This window comes from Ambystoma mexicanum, chromosome 6p, assembly GCF_040938575.1.
Source record: "Ambystoma mexicanum isolate Mex_15411 chromosome 6p, UKY_AmexF1_1, whole genome shotgun sequence".
NCBI classification, from domain to species: Eukaryota; Metazoa; Chordata; class Amphibia; order Caudata; family Ambystomatidae; genus Ambystoma; species Ambystoma mexicanum.
In genome coordinates, this window is record NC_090935.1 from 802145214 (window position 1) to 802166456 (window position 21243).

At 48.6% G+C, this 21243-nt stretch overlaps 1 protein-coding gene across 1 annotated transcript in view; it reads right to left on the reverse strand.

Annotated features, from left to right (window-relative positions):
- The window catches only part of CHD1 (chromodomain helicase DNA binding protein 1), a 2212767-nt gene that overhangs the window by 538237 nt on the left and 1653287 nt on the right, over positions 1–21243 (reverse strand). The window contains exon 27 of the mRNA XM_069625454.1: positions 8976–9114. Coding sequence (XP_069481555.1) covers positions 8976–9114 — 139 coding nt within the window. The remainder of the gene's footprint in view (positions 1–8975; positions 9115–21243) is intronic.

Sequence of the window (21243 nt, forward strand, 5' to 3'; positions counted from 1 at the left end):
GGATGCCGATGTGTCATCGCCGCCGTCGTCGTCTGTCCCTGTATCCTCTCCCGGCGAGGGGTGCACCGGTCCCGCAGGCACGAAGGGCGGAGCGGGGTGGACTCTCCTCCGCTTGTTCGGAGGGCTTCCCGACGGGCCTGGTTCTGGCTCCTCCGTCGGGGTGCGTGGTAATCTCGTCCTTATCTCGGTACACAAGGATTGGATTGCCAATAAAATGGCCGCCGAGCTATCCTGGGGCTCGGGCAATGGCTGCAACAGACGGGATGGCCGCTCCACTGGGCCCTGTTCGTCGTCATCGTCGCTATCTTCGATCACGTTAGCAGGGACCGTCCCCTGGGATCGAACCTCTCGTTGAGGTTTATGACCCTCTCGTTGAGGCCTATGGACCTTTCGTTGAGGCCCTTCTCGGTCTCCACCAGTTCCTTCTTAGAGGCTGATTCCGAGTCTGTAATGGCCATCGCCCCCCCCCCCTTTTTCAGCTCGGGGCTTCATGGGGGTCTTAGCGATGGGCTGGAAAGAGGATTCCCTCCGCGGCGGCAGGGATACTCTGGGCCCAGAGGCCGTTTCCATTGGCGTAGTCTCAGCCGGCTCCGCCAGGGTCGCAGCAACCACTTTGGTAGAGGCCTTAGCCTAGTGGATCAAAGCCCTCACCACTTTAGGTGCGTCCTGGGCCTTCCCCTTGGGGGGAGGGTCAGCAGCTCGCTCCCCCTTCGAGATCAACCGGGTCCGCTCCAGCGGCCTACCCGGGTTCTCGGACTTCCTCTTCCCCGAACCAGAGCGCTGGCTCGTGATCGAACGTGCAGGGAAGTAACGCCCTGCTTGGCAACCGAAGAGCCCGACCTTTCGGCGTTCCCGGAGCCCGCGGACTTGCAGTGTTTGGCCTTCTGTTGGGCCCCCGTCACCGGGGCGCCCTCAAAGGACTTAGAAGCCCGCTCAGACTTCTTCGCCTTCTCACTTTCTGTGCCCTTCTCCAGCCAGGTGGCGAGGCGGGAACGACGATCTTGTTTGGTCCGTTCCGAAAGGTTCTTGCAGAACGCACAGTCCTTCTCCAAATGCGTCTTGTCCTCATGGAGGCAGTAGAGACATTGCGAATGCTTGTCCTCCTTAAAAACGTTATATAATCCGCATCCAGGGCAGTTCCTGAACAGCTTGGATCCGGGCGTCGAGCTCCCCTTGTCCTGGGCCATGTCCGTTGAGGTAGGCCGCTGATCTTCCGGATTCCTCCAAGAAGTGTAAAATCGACAAAAACTTCACCCTTGAGGGGCGTAGGAGAATTCCAAAACGGGTCCCCGTTATCGGAAGTAGAAACGGTGGAGCTTGAGGCTCGATTAAACCGAAAAAATTAGAAATTCTCCTGAAAAAGCGTGAAAACGCAGTAAAAAACTCGAGAGCTAAACGCGAGGACTCCCAACACTTGAGCGTGCGGTAAAAATCTGACGATGGCTGCCAGAGGCAGGGCTTAGGGAGAGGGCAGTCATTGGCTGGGGGCAGTATGACCCAGAGATCGGTTACTACTTAGAAAGACAGATCAAAAACGAAACTGATACTGATTTTTTCTTTACCGAGGATTCCCAGCCTGACAACGGGGAATATTCATGAGCATGTGAATCCATGGCAGATCCCATGCTGGAGAACCAGTTCACCCTCTTTTTGCCTTCCTGGATCGTCTCGTGGGTGAATCGCCCGTGCCAAGCACCCCGGCGGCCGGATAGCCACGTTTCACCACTAGAGCGAATAAAAGGGTAGTAAATTTTAACCGGGAAACTCTGTGGTTGGTTTCTTCCCTGGCAGTGCAACGACCTCCAGCTTTCCTCCACGTCGAGATCTTCTCTTCCCCTGGACGAAGCACCGACTTGCACCCGCTGCCAGGAACAACTGCCCCCGCTGGAGCTTTCTCACCATTTCAGGTTCTGTGTCCCGCCTGGTCTCCCTTGCAACAGACTGTTCAAGGTGCCCCGTAAATCCTTGACTCGCTATCCTGGGGTGACCTGGGACCTGCTAACTAACTTTCTCTGAACTGATCCAACTCTTTTTGAACTATCTGCAAAGACTTTTAAAGTATAATTCAACTGTGTGATCTTGGGCACATTCCGCCTTGCTCTCTCCAAGAGTGGGCCTGGCCTATGAACTTTCTTGCTCTACAGTAGACTCTGCCTTTCCCGACTTGCTGTGGTTTCCTAATTCTGCCTTTTCCCTCCCTTTTTAACTAACTTATTGGAGTGCCATCTTAGGTTAAGCGCTCACCTCCGTCTGCAAATAAGTGGGGTTTTAACTTGTTGTTCAATAAGTAATCAGGGTTGTATATATATTGATAGTGACTGTGTTTGAACTTGCTTGCCATATTAGTGTTAGTGTATTTTATAAGTGTGTTTTTAAATAATTATATACTTTTATACCAAAGCTCTGGTCAGTGTTTGCTTGTGCTACTGTATCTTTGTACCTATTTTGTATATTCTATATACTGTCTAACTCTTCTTGAGAGAAGTCTGACTGCTCAGCCACAGCTACCAGGTAAATCTGGGTGGTACAGACTGCCACCATTTGGGATTACTGCCAACACCTGTAGTCCTAAGCCTTTTGCAGTGGTCCCTAAGGGAACTGCACAGGTTTCTGCCCAACAACGGGAAGATCCCATAGGAAAATATTTGCGGTTGAATATTTTCGGTAGTAACCACTGCCACCAGCCAGAAACTTTTGAGAGAGGGACTGTACGGTACCCTCTCGAAAATGAACATAAGGGAAAAACTATTAACCCTTCCCAGGACTTCCATAGTAAGATGGGTTGTACTGGTTTAGTTCACAAAAATTGACTAGTAAAGTCAATGGGGACTTTACATGCCCTGGGAGACAGTAGTCAGTCCCAGGGCATGGAATCTATGTTTGGGGGTCGCTACGACACCCCTGTGTCACTGCACGGAGGGGGCTGTGTAACACATGTGAATAAAGATGGTTCCTATGGAGGGGAGAGAAACTCCATAGGCATTAAACACAAAAATAGCCTAGAACACATATAGCAAAAATGCCTAAGAGTGGGAAAAAAAGAGTCTCACTCGAAGGAGAAAAGAAACAAACCCTTAAAAACCAGCAAAGCTGCTGGGGGACTCTATAGGTAAGGGAAATTAGCCATAAGATGAGAATTCTCCTTAACAGTGGCATATCCAAAAGTCTGGATTTGTCATTGGCCGCAAAGCCCGATGTCCTTAGCCATGAGTGACGTCTGACCACTGCGCTAGTGGCCATGGTCCTTCTCCCACAGTCTGCTGTGACCAGTCCCACCGACTGCAGCAACTGACGTACTGCATCTTTGCCGTCAGAGACCAAGGACTGGAAATTGTCTCATCTCTCCACCTGGGTCAATCTCTGCTGCATTGGCCAGTGAATTTCAAAGGCCAAAGGAGAACTTTGCCATGTTGCAAGTAGCATTCACTTCTTACTCCATGTGCCAAACCTCTTACTTTCCCTGCCAGGTCGAAGGCACAAGAAGGTAGAGATGTTCAGGTTAGCTGTCACGGCCTGCGTTCTGGGCTCTCAGGCGAAGCATGGAAGAAAGAAAGGACGGATCAGTTGGAGTGGGGTGGTGTTTCCTTGCCAGAACTCCTGCCCACTGCCGGAACAGAGGCAGGTTTCTCCTACAGCTCCAATACGGATACTTCTACTGCCACATTGAAGGGCAGGAGTGTGTCCTTTTTCTGGGCATCGTCCACAATGTCAAATTTCGTACTGAATCTTGGATCTGAACGCAGCGTAGTGCTCATTTTAGCTATCAAGCGCTGGAAGGCTGAGAGGATTTCCTGGGGTGGGAACTGGCAAAAAAATCCATCTGCGGGGTGGTGTCGAGGCCAATGGCCCCTTGCAGTTCCTCTACCAGGCCCGGCATGTCCACACCTTACCCATAGAATTCCTCCGGGAAATCCCTCATGTCTCTAGAATTCAGAGGTTCAAGCTCAAAAGTAATCTGGTGGTCCTCCACATCACAGACATCCTTGACAAGAAGGCGTCCCTAGGGAGTGGGGCATATTCCTGTGCAGCTGGTTGGCGCAGACTACGTCAAAGCCAGTGCTGAGGCTGCTGCTCCCAAAGCTGGGCTCCGTCAGCATGGAGACCTCCATCTGTCTGGTCCAGGTCTGCAGTGCAGGAGTTGTGCCTAGAGGGTACCCTGCTGGTCGCAACCGACGCGGTGGGAACCTACGGCGCCATAGCCTGAGCTGTCAGCGTAATTGCATGTGCTACAGATGCCGAGGCTGGGGCCGCTGATGCCTTGGCAAAGATGTGCAACATGTTTTTGCGGAAGCTTCCCCCATCGTGGGGAACTGGGTAGGAAAAGGCATCTGTGTCGGATGCTGAGGGTACCCCCCTGGAGTGGTGGCTCTTCAAGAGAGTGGAGGATTTAATCAAGGAGCAGGATGTCTCCGGGGATGATGCTTCATTTTGTCCTTTTCCTTGCGTGGTGCGGCCTGCTTTGCACAGCGTTCCTTGCCTGCGCCCTCGACAAAGAGCTTCACTCTTCGTCTTGTGGATGAAGGTTAAGATCTTCGCCGCCCTCTCCCAGAGGCATTTTGGGTGAATGGACTGGCATGACAAACAATCCTGGGTGTCATGGTCCTCACCCAAGCAAAACAAAATAAGCCTGTGCAGTTCCGAGACAGTCATTTGCCAGGGGCAGCCCACTCATGGCTTGAAGCCTGAGGCTTTGGATGGAGTAGACATGGCATATTTAAAAAATAAAATATTTAAGCTCGACGAGCGAACTAAGTGCAAGGAAAAAGGGAACCGAGGTCACAGGGCGGCGCGTTGCTATATAGACTGACCCAAACGTCAGATCTGGGGCAGGCGTGTAGAGGCAGGCGCAAACCAAGAGCCCCTTGGCTTTGGAAAAGTTTCCAGAAAATAGCTGCGCTGTAATAAGAATATCATAGTTGAGGAATTGATGGGTGGAAGGAGTCAATTAGAAATAGCAAAACAATATAAGGCTTATACATGTTATTTAAATGCAATACAATTCGTTCATACAAAGGAACTTTTATCATCCCATAGAACTTCCCAATTATAGACAACTTCTTCCCATAATTTCCACGTTGCTCGCTAGAGTTTAATCGAAACGCTGGATATGGCATACTCCTGGTAAGTTTCGCTATCCAGTGGAATTACTTTGTACATAAATTCTGGAAAGCTTCTTGCATATTGACTCTGTAAATGTATGCATCGAGGAGGTAGATGGCACATGGTTCACAGACTTGTGTTACATAATCTACACTTGCATGCAGTGCAAGGGATTTTGTGATGCGAGCCAGTAACCATTACTGACGATGCAGATTGAACTGCAGTTTTATGATGAAGCATCATAGTAGAGGGTCGCTAACAGTAGTTATTAACTGTGCCGAAGTTAAACAATTCAGTTTCTGTTTAGTGTATTCCAGAAGACTAATCTTTTGATGCATATAGTCTGTATTACTGGCCCAGTCCCAAAGTGAACGTTTATCATTTTTGCCTTAAGCTGTGATAAGGGGAGGAAAGATTCCACCTCCTAATTTATTTGATTATGAAAAGATGGACAACATTCTGTAAATCTATTAAGGGTTTAACATTTCAATGCTTCTTGCACAATTAGATTTCTAAAATAACCCAACAGGGAATGTTCTTTGTTCATCATAATTTTTAAGTACACCATGATAGCAAAAGCCATCTAGAATAAATCCCAGCAAGGTCGAGACCCTTTTGATCGGAGAACCATGTACATGAAATCCTATCATGCGCTGAAGTTGCCACCATTGTGTGAGTGTTACAGAACCTGATGAAAACAAACAAAGAAACATTCCCTAAACTCCCACACTTCCATTCCCTAAGAAGCATCTATCGTCTAACACCCACAAATGATAAAAAACAATACAATTTACATCTTAGACTTCATATCCAGCCCCTCTCACAAATTAACCTAGTGCAAGGTATTCTTGAATGATGTCCTCCAATACAAAAGGGCAACCCCCAGAGACACAAATATGAATGTGACATCTGACCCATCCCCAGACTTAACACTACTCAGAATACAATGTAGGTCAGATGCAGGTGGATTACAGTCAAAATATTGCACGTTTCTCAATCCATAATTACATCATAAAACAGTTTCTAACAAAGGATCATCCTCAAAGTATCATGAACCTTTTATTAATCTATAATACAAAAGCACATTAAATCACAATACTTTAAACAAAACAATCACCATTTCTTTCCCAGTATTACAAGAACATGAATCACCTCAAGGGTCAAAGGGTGCTCATGTTCAGTAAAATTGCAAAAGCGAGGACAACTGCTACTGCCCTTGTCACAGAGGGGTATGGCGGCCCCAGCAGTGGTCAGCTTCCTTTTATCTTTAATGATCTTTACGGATTTCAGTGGCGTCCCAAGCTAGGAGTTGCTACAGTGGGCATGCCAAACACTGCTACAATCAATGCAGAGCCAGTAAGCCTGCCCTTCATTCTGGGCTTGGCTCTAAAAACAGGACCAAAAGGGGACCACTTTGGATACTCGCACTCCTTACTCCCCCCCTGCCTGTTTGTGGTTTAACTCCACTCTGTAAACCGGTTTGTTCCCATGTCCCAATGTGGGCACCATCTTCCGCCTCATCCCTGTACTCCCTTCGTGGCCAGGGGACTGCCATCAGTCGGGTTCTCAGGGCTTCGACACCAGGATCTCTCTGTCCCGAGCAACAGCAGCAGGTCATGAGTCTTCCTATGGTGATTCTGCTCACTTCTATACCTTTCAAGATGAATCCCTTTATCTCAAGCGCAAGAGCCTCTCCAGCTGCATATCACAACACGGAGTGTCATCATTTCCCCATCAGGAATCTGCCCGGACATTTGCAATTTCAAAGAGCTGCTTACATTTCAGCGAAGGGAGACCCTCAAACCAGTTTGATTTCTGTGCCCCCCAGCAGACAATCATGCTCGGGCTGCGCTCACCAAAGCAAGATCGTTTCTTCCACCTGAACCTTCTTTTGTTATTTCAGTTCAATAACTGTAGCAGGATGATTTTTGTGGATGTTAGGAGTTAATGGCGGAGCTCACGGGTGCCCATCTGCTGAAAGGACTTCCTCGAAAGAAAAAGACATTATTTAATGTGTAACCAGAGTCAAAAGGCTTAACGTCGTCGCTGTAGGCATACACTTTCTTCAGTGACACCCGCCAAACAATTTCCTGACCTCAAAAAGCATTTCAATTAATGTATTTTGACCATCTGGAGGAAATACAAGACAACTGCATCCAGGCATGCCATCCTGTGATATTCACAGTGGCCCATCCATCTGCCAGAGCAGCCAAGAGTATCCAGGTTGATTTATTTTAACTAACAGCCTCTATCTAAATCTGTCTGCCTCTACTCTCCGCAACTCATCCAGAACATGACTGCGAGACTTATCCTTGGCCTCAAGCCCAGGGATCGTATCTCTCCAGGACTGAAATCTCTGCACTTGCTCCCAGTGGCTGCGAGGATTACGTTAAAAACCCTCTGCACTGTCCACAAGGCCTTCTGGGGTCTGAGGCCGCAATACCTTCAACCCTCTCCTCCCAAATATCTTCCTTCTCGAGCTTGTCGCTCATCCACCTCCAACTCCCTCAGGGTCAGTCCCTTCTCCAAGCAACGAGTTGGTGGTAGATCTCTCTTCAGCAGGGGCCTCCCTCTGGATCAGCCTTCCTGCCTCCCTGAAACTTGGAGAACCATCTCCGGTTCCGGAAGCACCTCAAAACCTTCCTCTTTGCTTCTGCTTTCTCTCACTCTCTCCCCTGTTGAATTCCTGGCTGAAACTGCACTGGTTACCTGGCCACCCTTTCTGATCTCGGGCCCAGGCCCCGCCAGCTGCACACCTGCACTGCCTCCCTGTCAACTACCGGGACTGTTTTCCGAATCCCTACAGTCCCCCTAGCAGCACTTATGTCTGCACTTACCACCACTTGTCCATTTTTATTATCTTATTTATTCTTCTATCCCATGTACTGCACGTTCCCCTCTCCCACGCACTTTTCCCTTTCCCCCTTCCAATGCACTTGTGCGATCTGAATGACACCGGGCCTAGTAAGATCGTTGTCTGCCCTCCCTTGCCTCGTAGCGCCTTGAAACACTTGTGTATAGGCGCGTTATAAATGCCATAACATATCAAAAGAGGTATCAACGTTATCTGCTTCCATCTCAAAGTAGGACTTTCTTCTCGGTTTAGCTGTATGCTGCCATGCTGTTCAGATTTTTTAAAATGGTATATACTCAAAAGCAAAGGAAGAGCAGGTGTCTGAAAACAGCACCAACAACTAAGCTGCTGCTTGGAGTCATTTTTGCTTTTATTTTTTTTAGGACTACGAGTCTGCGGAAAGGTGACCAGTAACCCATCATTAATTGTATTTTCTGGGGTATGGGTTGTAGCCTCTGCCACACGACCACAGATTTTGACGAGTTCTGGCATCCTCACCAGATATTCAGATTTTAGAAAAGGAAAGGTAACAATGGTGTTGGGCTATGAATAGCAGTACTGCATTACCTCATCCATCTAATCTGATACAAGCTAGCTTGTTACTTCGTAACGTGTCGCTCCAACAGGCAGAAATACCCTGGAAAACTTAAATAATTAAAATTTAAGCCTTAAAGTATACATAGCAACATCAAAAAAGTCACCCAATTGTAACCTTGAGATTGGAACTAATTGCTTTAGTTAAATTAGTCAGTCCCAGGAAGATAGCTCAGCAGCAGCGTGCTCGACTTGGAAACAAGACGACACGAAGCAACACAGGTTCGATCCCTGGGTCCGCGCTTAGAAACCTCTGGGTATTAAGCGCGTTATAAATAACATATCATAGTAAATAAAATATGTTGATACAATTAAATGAATACCCGATTATCAAAATCAGTATTACATAGCTAAGTTTTAACATGTTCTTAACAAAGACTAATGAAAACATATTCATAACACACTGAACAAAATGTACATTAATCACCTTTTCCTTTCATCTGCATCTAAAGGAATAGATCTGTGCAAAGGCGCCAGCTCCTCTTCATGTGAGATGACAAGCTTTGCATTCACTTGAACACCTGAGATCCGGAATGTTGGCCCTTTGACCTTTCCACGTCTGCCTCCTTCAATAGGGATAGAAAATATTTTAAATGCATACATCTTGTCACTCATTAAAACATCTAATAACACATAGTTCAATACTGCAAATTAACATATGCTTGAAAGAGTTACTAGATGATCCTCAGATCAATATTGACAGAGCAAATACTGATGCATATACGGCTCGAGTTCAATCATGTCAGTACTGATTTAGGAGCTTGCTACACTTTAAATCCAGAAGAGAATTCTATGTCGTTGGTGAAAATACCTTCTATTGGAGCAAGATGACAACTTCCTAGCATATTAGCTTGTGAGGCCACACATGTCCCGCCTCTTGATGTAAGCAGATGTAACTGAGAAGGCATACAAGGGAGTTCACGTAGGGGGATGGCATGGTTAGGCATGCTCAAAGGTACCCTTTTTTGATTATTTGTTGCTGTGAAACTTGCTTCGTTCCTCCTCTCTTCAGGGAATCTTGCATAAGTATGGAGAAAAGGACATGAGATGTAGGATTTATAAGCTATTTAGCATTGAAGCACAGCATTCTCACACTCCTGCCGAAGTCAAACTTGAACCTGCCCGAAACTTGAACTACAGTTGGAAATTATTTAACTTTACAAGCTCGAGTCAAGCTAACTTCCCTTTTTTGAACAGTTTGCGTCTTCTGTAGAAAAAGTATAGGCAGATCAGCAAAGAAACTGGCTTGAAGCACTTGCACTACCTCAAGTGGAACCAATACTTAGTTTTTTCTATGTACGAAAAGCCCTTGGTCAGGCTGTGCACGGACAGTCCACAATACAATCCCAATTCACCTTTGATCATACTGTCTCACCCATAGATATTGTAAAGCCCACTGTATTCTGAATCTATCTGTATTGAGTGCCTCCACCCTGCTCTGTTCCCACTGGGAAGTTCCAAAAGGATTCTGCATTTTAATTCCAGCCACTGTCTAGCATCACTGTCCTGCATGCTCCCATTAGGATAACACTGTAGGCCTGCAATCAAAAAGCCTCCTGCACTTATGAATTACCCTGCAACGTTGCCACAGGCATAGGGTTGTAGGCCCGATCGCGATCGATCCTTAGAGCCTAGATCGCAGATCATCCATTATGCCTAGCAGCTCCAGCTCCAAGGTAAGAGTTGCACTATGGCACCGCAGAATCCGGGCCAACTCCTCACCCAGACCCCCTCCTCCACATGAGCGCCCCACAGGGGGAATACTCACCCTCACAACCTGCCTCCCAGACATTTTCCGCTGCACCTCCTACACAGACCCCCTTCCTAAGCATCCTAGTATGCCTGCAGCCATGGAAGCGCGCTCTTAGTTCCCCCCATCCTCCTCCCCCACACCTTCATACATGACACCAATGTCTTTGTATCCATAAACACTGCTCGGGCCACCCTTGCCAATACCCCTCCTTTGGCTGCCCCACCGACCCTCACACACCCCCCTTGCACCTCAAAATTCATCAAAACACAGACACTGCACCACCCGGACCCTTTCATCTCTGCACACTTCACCCCTTCTCCCTGGCAGATCCATAACTACACCTCTCACTTACACCGGTTATGACCACCTCTACACCCAACCCACCCTACCCCACCAACCCAGTTAAATCACTCTTCAACCTATCTTACAACACTCCAGGCACTGACTCCACTCACTCCTTCCTGCATTCCAATAGAAATCGGCAACCTGATCCTTATACTCCCCCAATCTGTCTGCCTACTTTCAACTTCAACCACACTCAACGGCCCAGTCACCGCCCAGCACCTTCTAGGTAACCCCCTGTTCCCATTGCTGATCCCACACCTCAGAAGAGAGATACCATGGCAAATCCCTCCCTCACACACCCTCCATCCACCACACCGAATCACTGCCCAAGGAACCGCACCTCGTGAGCACTCTTCTCACACACAACAAGGATACTCCAAGCATCCTCCAATACCAGATGCACCTCACCTTCCCTTAACCCCTTTTCCTCCCAGCAACCCCTTCGCTCACCGGCCCTCCAACCATCCACCGCTTCCCAATGAAACCTCCTGTGGGGACTGTGACCCTACCCTCACCTCCTCAGCTTGCACCCCTCTGCTTTCCTCGCCTGGGGCCAGCCACCATCCATCCACTGCACCCCACCCCCGTTTCCCCCACCCCGACCACAAATGGCCTTCTCGGCAATAGACTTTCATGCATCCTAATAAACGGCAGATCTGTTGTCAAGAAATCAACACAGGGTGACCACCAGGGGTTTCTTTCAGACTGGTCAACTGTGCTGGGTTACTGCCAACAGGGAGCAAGAATGGCCTGGTGCCCGAGGAGATTGAGACTATTGAACCTGATTTAGGGGACCATGTTGACACTGCAGGAGTCACTTGGCCCGGAATCTCCAAAGGGAATGGGAGGAAATTGCTATCTCAACACGAGCGAACAGGACAAGAGGTCGGACCACGGCCAAACCCAGAGGGGAAGGGTGGAGCAAGGAGGGGTTTGAGGGGGTGGGGGGAGGAGGTAGTTGCAAAATGTTACATTAAATCATCTGTTTTGTTGAAAATCAATAAAGACCCAAGTAAAAAAAACATCAGCACAACATTTACGACTTAATATCCTCTGAAGACTCAGACATCTCTCCTAATGAAATTTTGCATCAACCCCTTTCTTACTCACAGCTTCTTAGTCATATTCAGAACGCCCAGGCTACAAAGGAAAGGAAGTTACTTACCTGTAACTCCTGTTCTCCAGCATGGGTCTTACATGGATTCCCATGCTCATGAATATTCCCAGTTAGGATGGGAAACCTCTGTAATAAAAAGCAGTTTTGCTTTACAGCTGAAAACTGCTTGTTGCTTCTATAACCTATTGCTGTCACTTTGGGTCATACTGCCCCAGCCAATGACATTCATCCTCCTAAGCTCCACCCCTGGTGGCCATCTTCGGATTTCGTTGCGCACGTAAAGTGGCAGTTTAAAGAAGAGCCAGAGAGGGGAAAGAGGGAGGGGTTGCATGTGAACCCATAATGGAAAACAGAAGTTACAGGTAAGTAACTTGTTCCTTTTCCAGCATGGGGTCTTACATGGATTCACATGCTCATGAATACGATTACACAGAAGTACAAATACACAACCATGGGAGGTGGCAAGGCTCCACAGAAGCAATACACTTACCCCTGGAACAGAGTCACCTCATGCAAACAGGTTACAAAGCACTGCTTGGCCGACCCAGGACTCCACCCTGGAATCCCTGTTGACACAGTAGAATCTCGTGAAGGTATTTGTATTTTATTTATAAAGCGCCTCACACCAAAGTGCTGAACATCAAAACAACATCATACATAAAACAACAACAGTGGAAGCAACATACAATAATGAATCAGTCCAACAAAACAGTGAGAAGAGCAATTAAACTGGAGGGAAGAGGGACATTTAGCAGTAGAACTGAGAGGGAGAGGGAGGGGGGATAGGGATGGGGGAGAAGGAGGAGGGAAGGGGAAAAGGAGGAGAGTGGGGAGGAGGGAGAGAGGAAGGAGATGATCAAGGGGAGAGTGGAAGGAGGGGGGCAGGAAGGGGAAAGGGTTTCATGGCGGAGAATGGAGAAGGAGAGATTTAAGGGATGTGCGCAATGAGGAGAAGGAAGGAAGAGCAGATAGAGAGAGGTAAGGAGTTCCAGTGCAGGGGGGGGGGGGGGCAAAGAGCTGGAAGGAACGGAAGCAGGAGGGGGCACAGGGGGATAGGTGAAGGTGTGGGTAGACCTTCATGTAGCAGCCCTGCAGATGTCGAACAGGGGAACAGCAGAGAGGAACACTGTTGCTGCAATGGTTCTGGTGGAATGGGCTCTTGGCCGTTCTGGTAGTGGTCTGTTGGCCAGACAATGGCAACGCAGGATACAGCCAGAGAGCCATCTGGAGATGGACGCCTTAGAAAGGGCATTCCCATGTCCCACTGGTCCGAAAGCAATGAAGAGCTGAAGTCTTTTGAAACGATTTAGTGCGTGCCGCATACTACCTCAAGGAACACGAAACATCCAGCGAATGCAACACCCCCTCTACGGGTGAAGATGGGTTAGCGAAAAAAAGCAGCAAGACCAAAGGTTCAAGTGAAAGTTCAATGGAACTTAAGGCATATAGGAGGGATGAGTATGCAAAACGACCTTGGAAGGATGGAATGACAGATTTACATGAGAGAGCTTGAATTTCCCCAACATGCCTGGGTGAGGTGACGGCCAATAGGAAGTCTGTTTTCCGAAACAGAAACTTTAAAGATGCTTGATGCAATTGTTCAAAAGGTGGAGCCATTAGCTTTGAAAACCCAAATTGAGCTCCCAAGCCGCAGCTGGAGCTTTCCCGGAGGGAATATCCTGAAGAGGCCCTTGAGGAACTCCTTTACGCGTCTATGAGACTACAGGGACAGCTTGCCAGGAGTCAGAGTATAGCGGGTAATGGCAGCCAAACGCACCTTGATAGAGGCATGGGCTAGCCCAGAATTAGCAAGCAGAAGCAGATAAGACGGATGCTGTGGGGCTGGGACTAAAGATTTTCCAGTTGTGCTTATAGCAGGAAAGCGTTGACGGAGCTCTGGCTGTAGCCAGAATGTTCCTACATTCCAGAGGTATCAAGTAGTGCCTGAATTGTAGGGCTGCAGGAGTCAGGCCGCAACGCTCAGCAACATAGGTTGTGGTGCAGGATTGACCCTCCTTGTCTGAAAAGGAGTTATGGAAGGAGGAGGCAGCTTGACGGCTGGAGCCACTGACAGACCATGATATCAGATATGCCTGGGCCACGCTGGTGCAATGAGTATCATCCTGCATCGGGACTGTGTGTATTGATCAAACGTAGCAGTGTGGGAATGCGTACCAGAACAGGGCCCACCCCCCACCACTCCAAGGGAATGAGAAGGCGTCTCCTTGGCTTGAGGATACCTGTTGGCAAACCTCTGGCATTTGGAGTTGGCTGCCGTGGGAAAAAGGGCGATCTGATGGCGACCCCACTTGTTGAAGATGAGATACCCGGGTCTGTTGGAGCTCCCACTCGTGGCAGCACCGTAGCTCCCTACTCACTGAGTCTGAAATGGTCTTGTGAATGCCTAACAGCTGAAAGGGAACAAGTAACATCTGCTGAGCGATGGCCCAGTGCCATAGGTTTGGCGACTCCAGCAACACGGTGGAAGAGCGAGTCCCCTCCTACTTCCTGATGTAAAACTCTTTGCACATGTTGGTGAAGACACGGACCACCATCCCCTGGAGCTGAGGCTTGAAGGACTTTAGGGCCCAGAAGACTGGACGCAGTTCGAGCATGTTGATATGCAATCCCTTCTCCTCTGAAAGCCCAGAGGCCTCTGGCATGCAGCTGGCCTCTGGAAGGTTGGGCCACCCACAGAGACATGTCGGTAGTGACTGTGGCCTGATGAACATGGGCCTGAAAAGGTGCTCCCTGTGAAAGATGAGGACGAATGGACCACCAATGTAAGGCTTGACGGAACAACTGATTGAGGTTTATCTTGTCGGTCCATGAGCCTGTGATTTGTTTCCACCTGGAACCCAGAAACTCCTGAAGGGGTCTCATCTGCAGTCTGCAAAAAGGCACCTGATGGATGCATGAGGGCATCATCCCCAGCAGGGACTTGATGGATTGGGCTATTGCAATATGAGCAGGCAATAACTGTTGAACCATCCCTAAGATAAGGATAATGATGTGTTTATTTATATAGCGCCTTAACCCAAAGCGCAAGGACTTATTCAGTCTTCTGAAGATGTCGCTAGATCCGTCAAGTTTGTTGAGGTAGGCCCCCAGGAACAGTGTGTTCTGAGATGGAGGTTTGCAAGATTTCGGATAGTTTATCCGATAATCCCAGAGGAGTTATGACCTGGATTGTCTCTGCAGTGTGCTGTACTGCCAGCACATGAGAGCAGGATTGGATCAGCCAATCGTACAGGAAGGGATAGACGTAGATTCCCCTGCACGGAAGGTACGCTGCCACCGGAGCCAAGCACTTGGTGATCACTATTGGGGACGATTTTAAGCCGAATGGCAGGGTCTTGAACTGGTAATGTCTTCCCTGATCGACAAAACACAGGACCTTTCGGTGCCTGCGATGAATGGGGATATGGAAGTAAGAATCCTTCAAGTAGAGGGTCACCAGGAAATCTCAGTTTTCCAGCTGGCTGAGCACATGCTGAAACGGGACCATTCTGAACTTTTGAGACTTGAAGAATTTGTTGAGGCGTCTTAAGTCCAGAATGGGTCGGCACCCTCCCGACTTCTTTCGGACAAGAACGTGTCTGGAGTGCACTCCGGAGCCCCGGAGACGCAGAGGAACCGGTTCTATTGCCCCCTTTTCTTTTAACATGCCATGAACTTTCAACAGTAGGTGCGGTACATGCAGCTCTTGTCTAGAGACAGGAGAAATGTTGAGGGCATGTCTCTTAGAATTCCAGGGTGTGACCCTGTTGGATGATATTAAGCACCCATTTGTCTGTTGAGATGTTGCACCACTCGTTGGCAAACTGCGACAACTGGCCTCCCACTGGGGCGCTGAAGTCAGGGCACAGGCCCTGGACCTGATAGGCTTGTTTTGAGGATTGCATTCTGGTTGCAAGAGAGCGACAACGCTGGGATCCTTTGTAGGATTAAAGGCATGGTCTAGTAAAAAATGTTATTTAAACAATAGATAAGCAACATAAAAAAATAAATAGCATTCTCTTTTTTAAAACTTCCTATGTAAAATTTTGAGCTATTCAAGCTCAAAATTCGCAAAAGCAAGCACATGGGCGCAGCCATTTTGTGAAATGGAGGCCTTCCTGTGCTCCTGTGCTGGCTTTTGCGGCACTAATGAAGGAGAAGCCAGCCAGCTGTAGTAAACAAAAGCTACCGCTGGGTGGCTTTCCCTTCATTAGTGCTGTACGCGGAGCCCCAAATGGGAAAGCAGATTCAGGTAGAAACAACGCGGCATTGCGGAAAACAATCTGCTTTCCCATTTGGGGCTCTCGGGCTCCCCACGGGGGGCCCGAGAGCCCCAAATGGGAAATGCTAAATGCTGCGTTGTGTCTGCCTAAATCTGCTTTCCCATTTGGGGCTCTCGTGCTCCCCGTGGGGAGCCCGAGAGCCCCAAATGGGAAAGCAGATTCAGGCAGAAACAACGCGGTTGTTTTCCGCAATGCCGCGTTGTTTCTGCCTGAATCTGCTTTCCCATTTCGGGCTCCGCGTACAGCACTAATGAAGGGAAAGCCACCCAGCGGTAGATTTTGTTTACTACAGCTGGCTGGCTTTTCCTTCATTAGTGCCGCAAAAGCAAAAGCCAGCACAGGAGGGCCCCCATTTCACAAAATGGCTGCGCCCATGTGCTTGCTTTTGCGAATTTTGAGCTTGAATAGCTCAAAATTTTACATAGGAAGTTTTAAAAAAAAGAGAATGCTATTTATTTTTTTATGTTGCCCATCTATTTTTTATTTTTTAAATAACATTTTTTACTAGACCATGCCTTTAAGAAGGTCCTGTATAAGCCTACTGGGTGCTGGAATGGGAGGGTTGACAATCGGATAGGTGAACCACTTAGTTGATCTCAAGACCTTCCCCTCGGAGGTTTGAAAGGACTGCCTCCGCTAGAGAGGACCCAACAAACGTGCCGTTTCAGTGTTCATTTTTATGGACTGGAGGGTTTCGTAGACCGCTTTTCCCCAAAGATTCTCACCACCTTAGTCTGCCTATCAGGGCAGAAGTTGGAGGCCTTAACCCAATCCTGGCAGAAAGGCCACTCCATTACCCACCTGCCAGAATCCTGAATCTGCAATGTCTCCGGCGATGGTGCTAGCACGGTCATAGGCAACTTCCCCTTCGTGCAACAAAGCTAGGGCTTCTGCCTTCTTGTTGTCCGGGAGGAAAATCAAGTGAGAGCCCCAACTTGTACCAAAGCTCTCTATCATACCTCAAGAGAATGGCCAACGTGTTGGCAGCTTTGATCGTAGATGCTGCAGTTGTGATAATGCGTTTCCCCTTCACATCCAGTTCTTACCCCCCCTGATCGCGAGGAAGCATAGAAGTGGAAGATGGGTTAGAGGACCTTTTCCTAGCCGCTGTAGAGACCACAGAGTCCAGTGATGGTTGGGATTGGAAGCACTCTGGGGCTGTGACAGGGACCCAGTACTTCTTCTCCAAGCAGGCCATTTTTGCAGGGGCCGTGCTTGGGGCCTTCATAACCTGCAGGCCCATCATCCCAAATGTCATCCAGAAGAGGATCCCGAAACCATAGTGCTCCTGGAGGACTCTCACCATTTAAAAAGGAAACCTTCCTTCTTTTATTTAGAAACGAGGTTGCATAGCTTCGAAGCATGAGAGATCATGGTATGAAACTAACTGATCTCATCCGGCGGAGAGTCCCTGGAGGGCATCTCGATGGCAGGAGCTTCCCCCATCAGCGGCAACGTAGTCAAACTCATCCGTCCCCCTGTGTGCCTTGGGTCCTGACAGTATCGGTATCAGCGTCTGTCTGGAGGAGACATCTGTCTGTCCACCACAAGAGGAGTTGCAACTGGCAATTGCAGAGGGGCAGCCGCAACTGGATGAGATGGTGTCAGTCAGACCTGGGAAGGTCTTGGAGGACTCTGAGTTGGAACAGGAATGGGTGTAGTCGGAAGACGATGGTAGATTTCTGGCATCAATGTGTGGAGAGTAGTTAAAATGCCCACATCTCTAGATGCTGCAGGAGCCCGCACAGGGTAATGAGGCCAAGGGCTAGTTGGCCGAGAAGGCTGAGCCCCTTGTCTCTGAGTAGAATCCCTCAGGTAGATCCTGTTCAGAAGCACTGGAAGACTGGCTCACTGGGACCAGGGATGAATCCCTGGGCGTATGTAACGGAGCGCTGTGGCTTTGGTGAGTCTTGGGAGGAATGCAAGAGCTAAAGGCATCTCTCTCAAAACGAGCGTGCCTAGGAAATGAGGCAATCACCGGAGCCTGAGGCACAGGTATTGGTACTGCCACTGACTGGGCCGGTATAGGTACCACCGACAGAGGCCTAGGCAGCAGGGCCACTCTGGGAGAGGTAGAAGTCGTTGGGGGCAACAGTGACTGGGGTGGACGAGCCCGTCGACGAGGCAATAGTCATCATGGACAAAGTAGTCGTCAAAATCGAAGTAGTCAACGGAAAGCCAGTCTTCGTGGACGAAGTAGTCAACGGGGTAACAGCCTTGGTGGACGAGGTCGATGGTATATCCGCAGTCAGGTCCCTAGACAAGGCCCGTGGTAACGACGAGGTTGTTGTCGGTGAAGCCACCAACGGGTCCCTCAACAAGATCTGCAATGATGAAACCTTGTGCTTCTCAATTTTCAACTATTTTCTCGCAGACGGATCTGTCTGCTCGACTACCCATTGACGGGGAGGGCAATGACAACCGTTGTTTATCTGACATGGGCTCCACAGCCACGGTGCTTGTCGAAGTCGCAGCGTGATACTTAGCCTTTATAGGTATCTTACCTCGGGACGTGTCCACAAAGGATCTCAACCTCCTGTCAGAGGGAGCATGCACTTTGGGCATCTTGACCCTGGAAGGGGCATGACTGTTCACAGAGGCAGAGTCAGATGCTCTCCTCTCTTCAATCCGCGCCACTAACCTTCTATGGTGTCTTTCCATGTCTTTGAAGAGAAGGCATGGCATATGGAACATTCGTCTGCGTCGTGGTCTAGATGAAATTCGTAGATGCATTTGAGATGCTGATCTTCAACGAAGATGTTTTTCTGGCCGCATTTCAAGCAGGCCCGGAGGAGGCTTTTTCTCGTGGCATTCACCAGGGTGCGTGTAGAGAGCCTCACATGGTGTGGATCTCCGACGATGGAATGGATCTTGTCCGGCAACAGGTCCCCGCCGCCGGTAGTCACAAAGTTGATTGAAAGGATGAATTGAAGATTATTTCTCAAAAAAATAGGAAAAAAGTTATCGATATTTCAAGAAGTGAAACAAGTGGACTCCCAACATGAAAACGTGCAGTAAAAATCTGAAGATGGCCACCAGGGGTGGAGCTTAGGAGAACAAATGTCATTGGCTGGGGCAGTCTAATCCAAAGTGACAGCAATAGGTTATAGAAGCAATGAGCAGTTTTTAGCTTTACAGTGAAACTGCTTTAATATTACTGAGGATTCCAGGCCCGACGACGGGAAATATTCATGAGCATGTGAATCCATTTAAGACCCCATGTTGGAGAACTTCGCTGGCACCCTCAGCGACTTCCTTAGTGGCCATCCTGGTCACTCACCATGCTAGGAAATCTCAAGATATGGTTTGAAGTCCCCCATGACACAACAACTCCTGGACAACTTGGAAGCCTGTCACATGACTCAACTGGTATCAGGTGCCACACACTCTGCAGGACCTACCCTAGATGCAATCTTTAGCTCCTCCAATCTGATCCTCACTTGTTAGGTAAGATTGTAACCTTAGTGCTAAATCTACCTCACTTGTGAGAACCCAAGAACCTTTTGCTTTACGGTTTGATTATTTTTCCCTATACCTCAGTGAGTGGGAACCTTTTTCCTCACCCTCCGATCCTTTTACTCTTTTTAATGGGTGTCATAGTGTCCTTTCAATTTTATCCTCTTTGACAACTGTTGGTATATACCTTTTTATTGTTACAGGGCTCCCGTTTCACTTTCTCTGGCTAACCTTGTCAGGCCTACAGTTCCAAAGGGTAAAAAGGATAGTTCTATCCCTTCTACATTTTGTTGGGTGAAACCAACACACCCCACCTTATGTGGAGGGCTGAAGAGACACACTGTATCCCCTTTCTCACCAGCACTAACAATTCTGTTACAGGGACAAGCTTACCTTAAATGACTGGTGGCAGTGAACCTTTTTACGAATTCGGTGCACCTTTACTGCGCGCTGTTTCCACAGCTGTGGTAAAGGCAGCCATGGGTGCCCATTTGACCAAAATGCCCCTCCCCCCCCCCCGTCTTTTTTTTAAAACATTTTCACGCTTTTTGTCCCTTCTTGGATCTTCCCCTGATCTCCAGGGCGGGTTGGAAAATCCTTTGTGTCAACTTTTATCTTCGGTGGGAGACCTCGGTCAAGCCCGCCCAGGCTCTAGAGTCTCTGAAGTCAGGAAGCAAGGGATGAGTCCAAAACTCCACATCCTTTGTCGTCCAGCCTGCCTTCGAGAATCCTGATTAAAAGTCTGATCCTGAAAGCTGAAGAGGAAGTCGACCACTGGACCTGAATCCGAAGAGAAAGATGAAGAAAATGCGGCTGAGACGATTTCCAGCGACCGAACAAGCCTGTTTAACCGTAGCCTGTTACCCTAGTGAGATCCACTAGACTCAAGAAGACCTGCATTTTCAGCCATCCCACGTTGTGCTGCGACCATGCAGGGATGCAATCCCCCCCCAATACCCTGGGATCTCGAGCCATTGTGTGGTGCATGGTCTTCCGAATCCAACTTAAACTTTGGTGGCGTGGTTTGACGTGAATCGAGTCTAAAAAGACCCCTCACTAGAGTGCTGGACCTTACAAACAACGAGCATCCAATCAGCGATATTCAGTCTTCTTCTGGCTTCTGAAAAGGCTGCCAAAACCACAGCGCCGCAACCAGCCGCGATGAAACTCTTGTCTGGAGCATTCCCTGTTGATCCTTGTTGCAGAAGCCCTTCCTGTGTCCTGTCATGACAAGGAATTCAGCGACCAGGTTTTTGGCTGCAAATCATGAAGTGTCCCCCGTTACAACCTCTTCTACTGTACTGAGTAAACCATGCAAATAACCTCTTTCTTAGATCCTAATCCGTGTTCCCTGCGGCAAAAGCCCTTCCTGTGTCCGGTCTTCAGTCTTCGTGATAAAGGAATTCTTCGACTGGGTTTTTGGCTGCAGATCCGGAAGTCTTCTCACTGCAACTCTTCTTCCGTGCTAAGGTACTGTGTTGGCTGGGGTATTTACTTACCTTAAGCATGTGTGATTTCTGTAAAGCATTGGGATGTTCTTGTGATTGGAAGTCCTCTCATCCAGTTAACCGAGGCCCACTGCTGGAATCCTCCTAGGGTGTCTTCTCAAAAGTCCCTGGTCCCTAACTAACTTTAAAGTGAAATACTTACTTGTTTGACCAGTCTTCTACAGGAACTCTGAACTTTTGCCTGCAACAGAAGCCTGTCTCACCCTGCCCACAGCTGGCACCTAGACCAATAG